This window comes from Sebastes fasciatus, chromosome 21 (assembly GCF_043250625.1).
Source record: "Sebastes fasciatus isolate fSebFas1 chromosome 21, fSebFas1.pri, whole genome shotgun sequence".
Lineage (NCBI taxonomy): Eukaryota > Metazoa > Chordata > Actinopteri > Perciformes > Sebastidae > Sebastes > Sebastes fasciatus.
Genome location: NC_133815.1, coordinates 23,857,587 through 23,871,111, shown reverse-complemented (window position 1 = coordinate 23,871,111; position 13,525 = coordinate 23,857,587). Strand labels below are relative to the sequence as shown.

The following is a 13,525-nucleotide window of genomic DNA, read 5'->3' as shown; positions in this document are numbered from 1 at the left end:
TGAGCATCTACTCTGTCTTCGTCTCACGAAGACAAAGTAAAGCTTAGATGACTCTGTCAACTCTGCAATGAAATTTCCCCCTAACACTTCCTGTCTCTGCAAAGTCTCATCCCGCAACATTATCACTTAAAGTGGTACCACTGTGGACAGGATTTATGTCAACACTATAAATATGTTAGCATTTACAAAGCTGATAAACAAGCTGTACATTAAGAGTTCTTTTAGAGATCACAAGTGGACGAGGATGCCATATGTCAGATAGCGACAGGCAGACGCATAATTCTGCTAAGTGTCCTTCTGCTGAGTGTCTGAGATGACACCAGAGACAGTTCAAACAAACTCTGGCTCCCCTTCCCATGCTCCTTGTCACGGGGTTACGGCCGGACGCCATTTGAGTCTATTCCTGCATGTCAGAAAGTGTAAATGACTTTGTTTCCCCAATCGAGACCTCGCCGCTCCAGTGTTGCTTTAAGTGTGACACAAGTGACCTGCAGAACTGATCTCAGCCCAGCTCGGGAAGTAATAAAGCGGTCAACAAACTCACACACACACACACACAATCGCTCTCTCTTGTTCGCTCACACACACACACATCTCCACATGATTCCGCTGTCTAGCGATGGCTTTATTGGGATCCTGGCAGATGTAATAATGGTAGAAGTATGGTAGCACATTCCTAGCGGTGCTGAGTGGAGACTTTTACCACTCCAAGCACTTCACACTTCATTACCAAAACCCCGTCTTCACCATTTAACAGTACCCGCCTTTGCAATAATTAGCTATAATAAGCCCTGCATGCTATTATGATAGTATGAGTGTTTTTATGACTAATATTCCCAGTTACTGTGAACTGAACCCCCCACTCCTCAGCAGTTTAAAGACCCACCCTGGGCACTCCCTCTCTCTCTCCCTCTACAAGCGCGAGCATGATTAAGAGTTGACATAACTAATAGCCTCTCCACTAACTCAGGTAGAGGAACGCAGCTCGGAGTCTCACGAGGGCCGGTGGTGGGTTTAAAAGTGCTTTCAGCTTTTGCTAATGATGAGCTTGCTATCTCAACATCCTCACTGCTGAGTGCGTACTCAACTCTGAAGCTACTTTGAGAGGTGTGATGCACGGTTTGGAGTGGCCGTGGATCGTTGTTGAAGAAGAGTTGAGTAGATCTATGAAGGGCCACCATGACATAAACACATCCACCCTCTCTTTTATATCGCCACACTGGCAAAACATTGATTCCTTGCCAAGAATATTGTGAATTCATCCTGATAGGTCCATTGGAACAATAGCGCTTTGCTTACATAGCCACGTATGACACAGGGGGATGCATCAGTGAAAGTCAAACACGTAAATCTGGGCTTTATAATTGTGTTGAATCAGAGCTAAATAAATCTTCAGTTTTTGTTCAGTGTTTGCGGAGAGGATAAGCCGGTCGTGGCAATGGATAGCGTCACGGCACTGCAGAGGTGGAAAGAGGAACGGGGAGTCATAATAAAGGCTATGTCATCATCACCTCTTCCTGGAGCCAGATATAAAAAAAGAGAGAAAGAGAAAGAAACAAAGAGAAAATTTAAGCTCACCAGTTGAGAAATTGAGGCTTGTTTCTTGGCAATTTCATTGCCTGTAAAGATAAAAACTGTTTCTCACATCCATTCTGCTCTGCAGTTTTGTTTTTGTAGACACCAGGTTTAAAAAGAGGTGGTGAAGAAAGGTTGAAGTACTTCACTGCTAATTGTGTTGCTGTGTACTGTAACTTGTAGCCCATTAGCCAACAGTCAGTGTACCCAAAACTGGATTACCAACCAGCCCCCCCACTTTTTTTTTTTTACTACGGCATCGTGGCAATTAGGGCTGTCCTCGACCAAATAAAAATTCTTAGTCGACCAACACTCATATGATTTTGTCGACTAATTGATTTAATCAACAGATCTGTAAAACTGAGTTTCTCCAAAAAGAATTACACAAAAGCATCACTTTAAATCTTGTGTTTACCAGAGATGTGCTCATACGTTTCGATTAGTCGACAATCGATTAGTCGACTAAGACAAAACGACGATTAGTCGACTAAGACCAAAATGACTGATTAGTCGACTAAGACCAAAATGTTGACTAGTCGACTAAGACCAAAACGGCGATTAGTCGACTAAGACCAAAACGGCGATTAGTCGACTAAGACCAAAACGGCGATTAGTCGACTAAGACCAAAACGGCGATTAGTCGACTAAGACCAAAACGATCGATTAGTCGTCTAAGACCAAAACGACCGATTAGTCGACTAATGGACTAAGAGAGGGCAGCCCTAACATCAATGTAGTCCTGGGCCTTGTCCCATGTACTGTAAATCGAGGGTAAAATTATTATAACAAAGTTATGACATTTTCCCAGATTCTGAGAACTTTACTGAAAGGGAAAGGCAGTAGAAGGAGACAGATACAGCTGACGTGAGATGGGTTAACCATCAGACAGGAGCAATCAGTAGATGCACACTGCCATCGTTATCAACTGTGCGATTCTTCTGATATCTAAGCCCTTAGATCACACTGCATCACCTGCTCACCGCTGAAGTGAGAGATTGAAGAGGTAGTTCTGTACCAGAGAGAGTTAGAGAGAGAGGGCAGATGAGAATGATAAGTATCAGTGCCTGCTATCAGAGCCAGCTGCATGTGGTTCCAACCCTAAACCTGGTAGTTTATCTATAATTGACAATCACTGCCTTTGGAAGTGACCCAAACCCACTGGGAGAGCCCACGATGGGGAGGGCAGTCCACTTCTTAAGCCTTAAATCTGAGATGGAGATCTTATGAAAAAACAATTGCTGAGAGTATACTTACATACACTATATCAGACATTAGTTCTTGTGCCTAAGAGAAGTTATGTCTTAATTGAGCAGTTTTGCGTTTTTAAGGCCTGCTTAGTGAGGCAATCATGCAATCATGCACGTCACTATGTGCACTTATGTTGTGTGTTGTCAGCATGTCACTGTGACTCTCCCCTTCTGTATACAGAGTCACTATAGTGACTTTTATATGGCCTTGGCTGGCGGCAGGGAGCCTCCTCAGTGGCAGACCACTAAGCCAAATTGATTAGATGAAGGCCCTCCTCGTCGAAGGTGTCCCCCCCCCCACAGGCAATCTCTCTAATAGCCTCCCAGCAACCCTGTCACCGCAGAGCTTCAAGGACCAAGGGAGCGGAGTTTCAAGGACCGCAGGACCAGGTCAGTATAGAGGAATGGACAATTCATCACCACATTGGTCTTCTTTAGGGGATAGAAGCTCCAGAGTTTGTCTTGGCTTGGATTGACATTTACAAAAATGGTCACGGTGTAACTGTCAAAATGACAAGTTGTCTGTAGATATTTTAGTTTCATGCGGTCAATCATGGAAGTATCATTGCAATCACTGTGATTTTCTGTTAAGTGTTTTAAAGCCACTCCACATCAATGTCAGTGTAGTTTTAACCTCTGTCAATAGCACTTGAGTTCCTCCCATTTTCTGATTGTGCATCCTTGCCATTGAGCCTATAAAAACCTAAGCACAGTGAAGGGACAATCACATAAAAGTAGTAATCAATGAAAGTCAAGTTCAAGGAAGACACACAAAGCCAAAAACATTGATTCTGAGATCTGTTGAATAGCCTTTTCACACATACAAGTACGTGTAGGGACGTTATTCATACTGATCGTTGGGAAAGTCGTTTGGGCTGATGCCATCAAAAGCCAACAAGCTAAGTTCAGCGCTGCAGATAACATGATACTTTGACACTTACTTTGTAACTTTCTGAAAACGTCAATTTGACATTCACACCCACTTCCCAGCATGATTGCCAGCTGCACGGAGGTGAGAAAGGAGTCACGGATTGAATTTCTCTCTCTCGCTATCTTTCTTTCATTCCTGACACAAATTTTTCTGTCACTTTTTATGTGAACAGCCGAGTTCATCACACTATCTGACTGTCTAAAAAAAGTACACCATTTAATCCCATATTAAAACGGTACCCTCCGGTGTGGCCATTCGGAACAACTATCCTTGTGACCACAGTTCAGCGTACATGTACTGTGTTGATTACCACATAAACACCAGAGTCTTCTCCATTTGTTCCTCTCTGTTTGTTCACAGGTGGAAGAAGCCGGCCATTACTAATGGATGTTGTCACTTGGCACAGCTGCACTCGTAATTTACTTCCATTCATTTCAGCCTTAAAGAAGTATTGAAATGGGCGAACTGATAGCCAAGTGGTAAGGGCGCATGTAACATGGGTGCAAATGCCCTTAACAGCGAGTCCCCGGACCGTCATTCCCCTACACTCTTACCCCACATTTCCTGTCTCTGTCCACTATCACTATTAAATAAAGGCATACAAATGCCCAAAACATAATCTTAAAACTAGAATTACCGCCTTTCGGTTATATGGCTCTGCCAACCTGCCAAGTTGCAGTTCAGTACATCTATGTCTGTCCAAAATGACATCACCTCATCATTTTATCCTATTAGACATTAGTGTGATTGATATGAATTCTTGAGTTCTGGCAAAAAACATTTGAAGAAATTCCCTCAAGGCGTTTCTGAGATATCAAGAGATTGGGACTGACGTAAATTCACAATGACCTTGACCTTTGACCGGTAAAATCGAACCAGTTCATCCACGAGTCCAAGTGGACATTTGTGCCAAATTTGAAGACATTCCCTCAAAGCTGAGATATCGCGTTCACAAGAATGGGATGGACATGAGGTCACAGTGACCTTGACCTTTGAACTTTGACCACCAAAATCTAATCACGTCCCTACGTACAGACGAACGGATGGACGGACGACCGGAACACATAATGCCTCCGGCCATGGCTGGCGCAGAGGCATAAAAAGATGTATTAAAACAACAAGGATCTGTTGCACCATTTCTGCACCCAGGAGCTGATGTCCATACTTGAGACACGGTCAAGAAACAGTTAAAAAATAGGAAAACTTCAACAAATGGCAACCTGACTGCCAGTTATATAAAGCCAACTCTGGGTCTAATTAAAAGGATCCCTGTAAAACTCTTAGAGCAACAAAGAACAGAACACTCAAAAAGCTACAAGCACCATTAAGATCCAGCGTTAATGCGAAGTTTCAGAAAATTTCTCTTCTGAAAGATAAGAATTTAGTGGCGAGCAGAGGCAGAGGCAGCTCCGGCGTCCGTATAATTACGGTAAAATTACATTCATTATTGTAATTTACATCTCATTTCCGATCCAATTATTAGCAGTTTGACCCGCACGGCACATGTTAGCATGGAAATCTAAAATGGGCTCCCAAGATGGAGGCAAGGGGAGGGGTGGAGGACAGGAAAAAAAAAGCGAGAGGGAGAGTGTGGGACTTTGGGAGTTGTAGGAGGGGAAAAAACAATCAATATGGCTCTAAAAGATGATGATTTTAAATAGCCATAATTCTCTGCTTCAGAGCACAGCTGCCAAGGGCGCCGCTGCTACACTTTGATGTCTGATATGCAATATTGCTGCCAGTAATTTGCTCATCTGCATCTCTGGAGGGACCTGTCTTTCTCGCTCATCTGCCTGAGTATGTGTTGCCAGTCAGTCTGTCTCTCTGTCCACCTGTCTCTCCATCTCTTAAAATTGTTATTCACTACACACATATACAACTTCTGAGGCACTTTTGGAGTGGAGTGGAATTAGGGAACTTGTAAGTGGGAAAGAGTCAGCGTAGATTATATCTCCAAGGAACAAACGTATCCTGTAAACAATGCAATCTCACATGCATCTTGTTGGTAATACTGCACTTACTGTATGTAAACTACCACATCATGAAACCTATCATTGGCCTTACCTGCCTGACTGCCGGATCAGCCGTAGGTCCAGCCCCCTGTCTCTCTTTTCCTAACTATCTTCTTCACTGTTATTATCTCTGACAAAATTGCTATAGACATACCCGTCACCGTGAAAGACGCAGTGTGTAGGAAGCAATCAGTTCTTCTGTTTTGCCGCAATCTCGTCATTATATTTCTGGAATGCAAAACGTGTAATTTACAGGGCATGCGAGGAAGTATGTGTGTACGTGTGGGTGGGTAGGACAGAGCTTTCATAAGCTCTCTGTTGTGTAAGAATGGAAATACATGTGGCGTGACATGCTTGCCACTGTGAAACGATCAAGGCCCGATATGAGCTAAAGATCAAACACTTATTTAACTTTTAATGAATTACTTTATTCATTAATTAATTAATTACTTAAATTCATACTTTTTATTTGAGTGAATCCAGGGATTTCAGAGGTCAGGATCAGCTGATTGGAGCAATTTGTGCACTCGATACACTCCACCAAGAACACAGATCAAGCACTATGAAGAGTGATAAGTTTACATACTCACTAATATTCCACTATTATCACGAATACGACAATATTCAGAATTTTATACAGGTCATGTTAACAGCATATTCCGTTTGGATATTCTGAATTAGGCTTTAATCCAAATGGAGCATTTTCCAGTTAAAACATGTGGGATATGCCGATATTATTCAGGTTTGAGAAGCATTCACATTTGGAATATGCGTCTCAATTGGGGTTTTTACAACAGCTTGCGACACAAGGCCCCACGGCTCCATGGCCTCTTGCCTGTTTACTGTCAGCTCTGTGTGTTATACACAAACCAACTAGCCCACAGTTTGCAGAGATGCATTCCCAAAAGAAAAGCCCACATTTCTGGTCGGAAGGAGAAACACACCTACTTCAAACATTATGAAAGATTTGGATATGAACAGGTTTTTTCGATATATGCAAATATTACAACGCTGACCTTTTTAGGAAGGTCGTTGAATGAATGAAAGAGGGAGGCTGTGTTCGTACAGTGGAACAATCCGCCACCGGTTAATGGGAGTATGCACAGCTGCATGTAAACTGGAATATTAGTGGAATATTCATTTTCATCAGCCATGTAAACAGCTTAATAAGAATAGTGTCTTTTGCGGGATGAGGGCAAAAAACAAAATAATTTAGATGCAGCTTTGTAACCGTATATTATAGAACAACTGTAAATGCAAAACAACTCAAAACAATCATGTGCTATGAAATAGATGGTATATTCTCTAGCTGATTGATGCATGCATGAGTATAAGACAAACCAATACATTTAGCAATGGACAAAGTGACTTTTTATTTTAGTTTGCTACACGTTCTGTGATTTTAAACCCACCATGAAAAGGCAGTGCTAGGGTGTAGCTACAGGTTCATATTCATAAACCAAAATGATATTTACCAAGTAGTAAGACTAAACATATTTGATGTTTCTTGCATTATCTGTCAGGATACTTTAACAGGGCAGAGGCTTCCATCGCAGCCATAAATCTATTATTTTTTTCCCAATGGGAGTATGGTGTTGATCGGTCACATAAGAACAGTTTAACTCAGCACTGCAGCACCGTTGTCTGTGTGGGCGATGAACGACACCAGCATATCTCTCAGAGACCAAGTCAATGCTTCAAATGTTAGGTTTGTTGGAAGCAAGTTGACAGCAGGTCAGATAGCTTCAAACCAACCTGTCTCTCACACCGTGCAACCGGTCGACTTTCAGATTACCCCACTCTCTGGAACCATTTCCATAAATCTCCACAGTCTAACAGGCGGGTTGAGAGAAGCTTATGTCAGGGCAGGGGGAGTAAAGTCGACTGTTCATTCACGTGCATGTGTGTGAGTGTGAGTCCGTGCCCGGACGTGAGTCCTGGTTTGAATGTCTTAGATGCCCTTTGAAGTTTAAGACAGCTCTGCATCAGCTCACCGGTTCCACTTCATGGGACGTGAATATGTGGACATGAGCAACATCTGAGTCACCGACTTGTGTGCCATTTTCTGTCTGTGTGTGCCGTGTGTGAGTGCGTGCATGTCCACATTGCTCTGGCATGTGTGCCCTTGCTCATGCATGACTGGGTATCCGACTGTCTCGGTTCCTTCCGTTGTCTCGCTTTTCTACCTGTCTGTCTAAGTGAGTACACCGCCATGCCCCGGACACACCGCGCAGTCTTGACGGACACTCCACTTCACACAATACACCTGAAGCATGTCAAGTAAAACAGATGCTAGGAGTTTACTTTGTTGCATTTCCGTATTGTTTCAGTCAGGTTCTCCCGGTCTAGCTACAAGCAAAGCAAAGCTCATAAGTCCCGTGACTCACACATTTATTGGTAACCTCTGTCTTTTATACCACATCCTGACAGCCTGGGAGGTTCAAAACAATAATAGAACTTTATCTAAGCTCGGTCAAACGAGATTGCTGTGAGCTTTTCTGGTCTTCATACCACCAGCATGAAGAAATAGCTGAATATGTGCATCTCTCTGTAGTAACCTTTAGCTTTCAGATATCAGCTTATCGTGTCCCTTCAAGCTTTCCATTTTGAATTTCTGGTGGCGTACTGTAGATTACCTGCTCATTCTAAAACAAGTGTGAATTCACAATAGCTGCAAACACGTACGTGCATGTGTTCACTCACCTCCCTCAAGTGTCTATGACACACGGTTCATGAGTTCATGGAAGGCCACTTTCTGCCACATCCCTTTTTGCCAATTGGCATGAACACACACACACACACCTTCACACCCACACACTTGACATACACGGCAAATTTCAGCGTCCCAGGGTGAAAACTGTAGCTGCCAAAGGGTGGGGACATTTCTGTGGACCGACCGACAGAAAGAGTGAATGGTAAATGGTAAATTGACTTGCATTTATATAGCGCCTTTCTAGCCTCCCGACCACTGAAAACACTTAACACTACATGTCAGCATTCACCCATTCACACACACACATTCATACACTGATGGCAGAGGCTGCCATACAAGCTACCAACCTGCCCATCAGGATCTAATCTAAATACTCATTCACACACCGATGGCACAGCCTTCGGGGAGCAATTCGGGGTTCAGTATCTTGCCCAAGGACACTTCAACATGCGGACTGGAGGAACCGGGGATCGAACCACCGACCTTCTGATTAGCTCTACGGAAGCAAAAGATGCTCTACGGGGCAGTGGAGTAGAAGTGACTCTGGCGGAGGATTTCCTTACTCTGCCCATTCCTCTCCGGAGACCATAGTAATGAACTATTAATTTAGTTTTTTATATTGCCTCATTATATATTGACAAGCTTAGCTCAAGGTCAACTCACTTACTAGCTTAAGCTTTCAACTGCTTATAGGGGTGTTTCTCATTTTGTCTTGAGACTTTAGATGTTCAAATTTTTGTGATTGTGAGCACTTGTCCATTTTGGCTTTAAAGGTGCACAGCCTTTTTGCTTTTTCTATATCATACTGTACTTCTCAACTCTGCTTTATGCTGGAAGGTAGAACATTCACTTCATGCTCCCTGATATCCCAATGAAGTAAGTATTTTTGTTTGCAATTTTAGCAGCAGCTTATATGAAAAGCAAAGTCATTGAAGAGCATTTGTTGTGTGTACCTTTAAGATGTATTAATGCAACATGTAATGAGAGCTAGTTATAAGTGGTGATGTAATGTCATGATAAATGTTTTCATTGGACTCACTGGATCGCAGAGCGGACGGGGTGACCTCGATCTCGCTGTTGGTCTCGTAGGGCTGAAAGGCCGACACCGAACTCACGTCACTGGCGAAGGGTTCGGGACTGTGCGTACCGGTGGAGCTGGCGCTGGTACCGTCGCCTCCATTGTGAGGATCTTGCTCTTCATATACTGCTACCAGCTGGAGGGAGAGGGCAAAACACATGTTTGTGTATTAGTATGTGTTTTGGGGGATAAAGACAGAGAGACAGAAATGTTACATAATCAGTAAATACGGGTTTATATGTCAGGTATGTGTCCATACATGAATGGGTGCACGTGTACTGTATATGTATGTTTTCTCATTCAGGTAATCAGCCTCAGCCCAAATCACTCAATCATGTTGTAAGTCTTGTAGCAACTCTCTCTCTCTCTCTCTCTCTCTACAGTCTAATCTTGCAACATCTGCAGCCATGTAGTGCGGGGTGTTCGGGGTTGCCAGGTTTGGCTCCCACAGCGAGCAGCTGCTCCATTCCCACAAAGGTGATACGTTGCCACGTTTCCCAACCCAGATAGGGAGAACTCCCCACAGCATCCCGTAATTATCAGAGTCTAACACACACGGCTCATCGCTACAGCCAACTCGCCCACTTAACAAGAGAGGAAGAGAGAGACAGCAGCCCGGATTATGCGGTGGGAGAAACACTAGACTCTGTTTCCTCTTTCACCGGGATAAAGAAAATTAGATGGGCCAATGCTGATTGACTATATGAGTCAAGGCTTATTCTTATGCTCCTGGACTGAGAAATACACAGAGAGATAGATACAGAGAGAGAGAGCAATGAAAGCATAAAACCTGTAGTGGTAAAGTGCCAAGTGGTTTTCATCGCCAGCCCAACCTGTTACTAAACCCCTCACAAGAAGATTAACCTCTTATTCCATCCAGACAGAGCAATCATACAGCAGCAGCCTCATGCTATACAGAACAATAGTATGTATATCACAGGCTTGAGATGAGTTCCTTTTTATGTCTTGTATACCTGCAAATCTATGTAATGGAAGGCCATGGATGTGGAGAGAGCAAACAACAAAGAAAGCATTAGTCGCCGTTGGGAGCAAACAGCTTCCGTGTATCCCGCATCGGATTTGTCTGAAGGTAAAAATAGCACAAGTGTTTTTCCATGTATTTGCTGTTTTTCATCACCCCTACGCGGGCAAATCTGCATATAAACAAGTTTAGAAGCCCCTGCTCTTCTTTTTGATTTAATTCATATGCAGAGGATGATGCTTAAGTGTGCGAGTGTTTGTGTATCTGCGTCTTGAATTTATGCCTCTCTGTGAGCATGCCCGTGTGGTTTACTGTTGCCGTAATTCACGGCGACATCTCTCACGCTGGCTTTGCACAATTAAAGCAGACTGCATTTCTTTCCTAAAGATGTTTCCTCGGATCCCGACGCCGTCTCCGAGACGTATTTTATCACTGAAGGCTTTACCCATTTCGCTCTAATCACGTTCCATTCCGATCTTAAAATTGCATTCCTCAGGTTGTAAGGGTTTTGTCGCAAATTTGCTCAGTGCACCAGAGAGGCAATCAGAGATGGAAAGAGATCCGGTGCTACAAAATAAGAAGGCTTTAATATTAGAAATCAGGCAATTTGAGGAGGTAATTTGCTGAAGCTTCGCTTATTGGCAAATGTGTAAATTCCCGTGTATTAAGGCATGAAAAGACTCTTTGCTTTGTGTATAAATTGGGTAATCTGCCTTATTTTCACATCTTATACTTTGATATCTGGTTTCTTTACAAGATGTTCAAAACTTATTTCAGGAGGTAGATGATGTATTTGAAGGATAAAATTATGTTTTTAGCTGAAAATGTTTGTGATAGCGATGAAAGGAACTCAGACTGGAGTGAAGGGTTGTCCTCTGACCGAGTGCATGTGCGAGCCAATGAATCATTAGTGACAAAGTAATCAGGCCTCCCATTCAGATGTTGCTGGGAGTATTTAGCAACCTGACAAGCCCTCTGCCTGCCAGCTGCCCATTTAGAGAAGTGGTGAATACTGTTGTTGGGTGTCGCGGCGAAGCGTGATTCATTTTTAACTACATTCCAAATCCCTCTAATTAGGTCCACTTCGCTGTGCCTTGCATCCTTTCACCAGACACTCCAGAGCACTCTGTGGGTATCTGACATGTACAGCTAAACTCATCCACACACCCTCCATTTCATAATCAAATGGCTCTGCATTTATCCTGCATTCAATATTTATGGGCTTGAAAGTGCTCGTTCGTCCCCTAAACCCAGAGAGGCATGAAAAGTTCCCACTGTTCAGAAAGCTCTCCTTCCCAGGCAGTACCACGTTTTCTTTTTCTATTTTGCTTCTCTGCTCTGTCTGTTCCAGTGGGCTACCTCTGGGTCTGGAAAGTGAAACTTAAACGTGCATTCTTTCTAATAGCCAGCAGGGGGTGATTCCTCTGGTTCCAAAAAGAAGTCCAATTGTATAGAAGTCTATGAGAAAATGACCTCAGTGAATATTGTAAACATGAGCTTATGGTCTCAATTGTTAGTTTCAATTCTTCATCAATACAGCATGATGTTCATTTAGTATATTATGGTCCCGTTTAGAGTCAAATAGACCATAAAGCAGGGGATGCTTTAGTTGAGTTGTCCGTGTTCTCATCTTAGAACTTTAACCCTTTCACAGTGTGTTTTCAGTTCATGAAAGTTAATTGTAACATATTGGTTGTCTAATATATCGCCGATCTCATGTCACTTCTGGTTGCAAAATAAAAAACAAGATGGTGACAGAAGAAACCAAGATGGCGATGGCCAAAATGCCTAACTTGAGGCTTCAAACCGGCAGTCCACAAACCAATGGGTGACGTCACGGTGACTATGCGTCGACTTCTAAATACAGTTGATGGTCTGTTCTTGATCTGTTCACCTAAGATTTACACGTGACGAGTAGGTTCAATCAATCGCCAATGAAAGTTTTCAACGAAATAGTATGGTACATTGAAATTTACTGGAAACTATTTTGAACTCATATCAGAGAGATATGGGCAGCAGCAGGCACGGCTATAGGTGTTGCTATAATTTAATCATTTTATATAAAGTATTTAGCACTGATGCATGTCAGATTGGTATCAGTCAAGAGTCAAGTATAATTTATCAACCAAATTAAAAAAAGTTTCTTGGATTCCGAACAAGTTGCTCATCTACCAGGTCCAGTTATGACACTCCGAATTATCATTTCCAGATGTGCCAGCATTGCTTGTAACCAGAGGTTGGGGCAACCAGATTTTGAGAAGTGCCCCATGGAGCCTCCTCTATTCCTTCACCTCCCTCCGAGCTCTCTCCACCGTCATCCTGTCCTCAGTTTGTGCCGCGGAGAAGGGGGCACTCTCGGCCAGAGGGAAAACTGACGCAATTGTTGCTGTTGACGGGACAGAGCTCAAGCTGCAATGCAGAGAAAACCATTACACAAACGCTTTCCCTCCGTCTGGGAATTGGTCACAGCCACTTTTGAACTGAGACGATTTTATGTTTCAATTTTTTTTATTCTCCCACTTCCCCCCCGTGGCTGCTGTGCGGCAAGCGTCAAGCTCTATTCAGAAGTTTTTCAAAAGGAGGGAAAAGTTTTTTAAGCGATGCAAAAAAAAAACGGGAGCGGCATGGCTAATTGTCAAGTGGCGTAACAGCTGAGGCGGAGAGAAAAGAGGGGAGTGAAAGAGAAATTTAAAGAGCCCCTCGAATAACAAGATGCTATAAACGACAATAAAACACACAGTTCTATCCAAACCAAAGGAAGGGAAAAGAGGAGTGAGAGAAGGAAAAAACACATGACAGGATGTGAGTTGAAGAAATGTTCCAGTTTCCAGTCTCGGGATAAACTCTGGAGCGATTTGAAAAACCTATTTAGCTCCTACCTGCTCCAGTTGAGAGAAGCGAGGAAAAGAAGAGAAGTGACTGAGTCTTATTTCATGGGCCTCTCTCTCTCTCTCCAGCAGGGAGCTACAACATTGCTGCTGCCTTAA

At 43.1% G+C, this 13,525-nt stretch overlaps 1 protein-coding gene across 3 annotated transcripts in view; it reads right to left on the bottom strand.

Annotated features, from left to right (window-relative positions):
* The window catches only part of LOC141759297 (partitioning defective 3 homolog), a 432,434-nt gene that overhangs the window by 290,491 nt on the left and 128,418 nt on the right, over positions 1-13,525 (bottom strand). For all 3 annotated transcript variants that reach the window (XM_074621247.1, XM_074621248.1, XM_074621249.1), the window contains exon 3: positions 9,518-9,692. In XM_074621247.1, the coding sequence (XP_074477348.1) occupies positions 9,518-9,692 (175 nt within the window). The remainder of the gene's footprint in view (positions 1-9,517; positions 9,693-13,525) is intronic.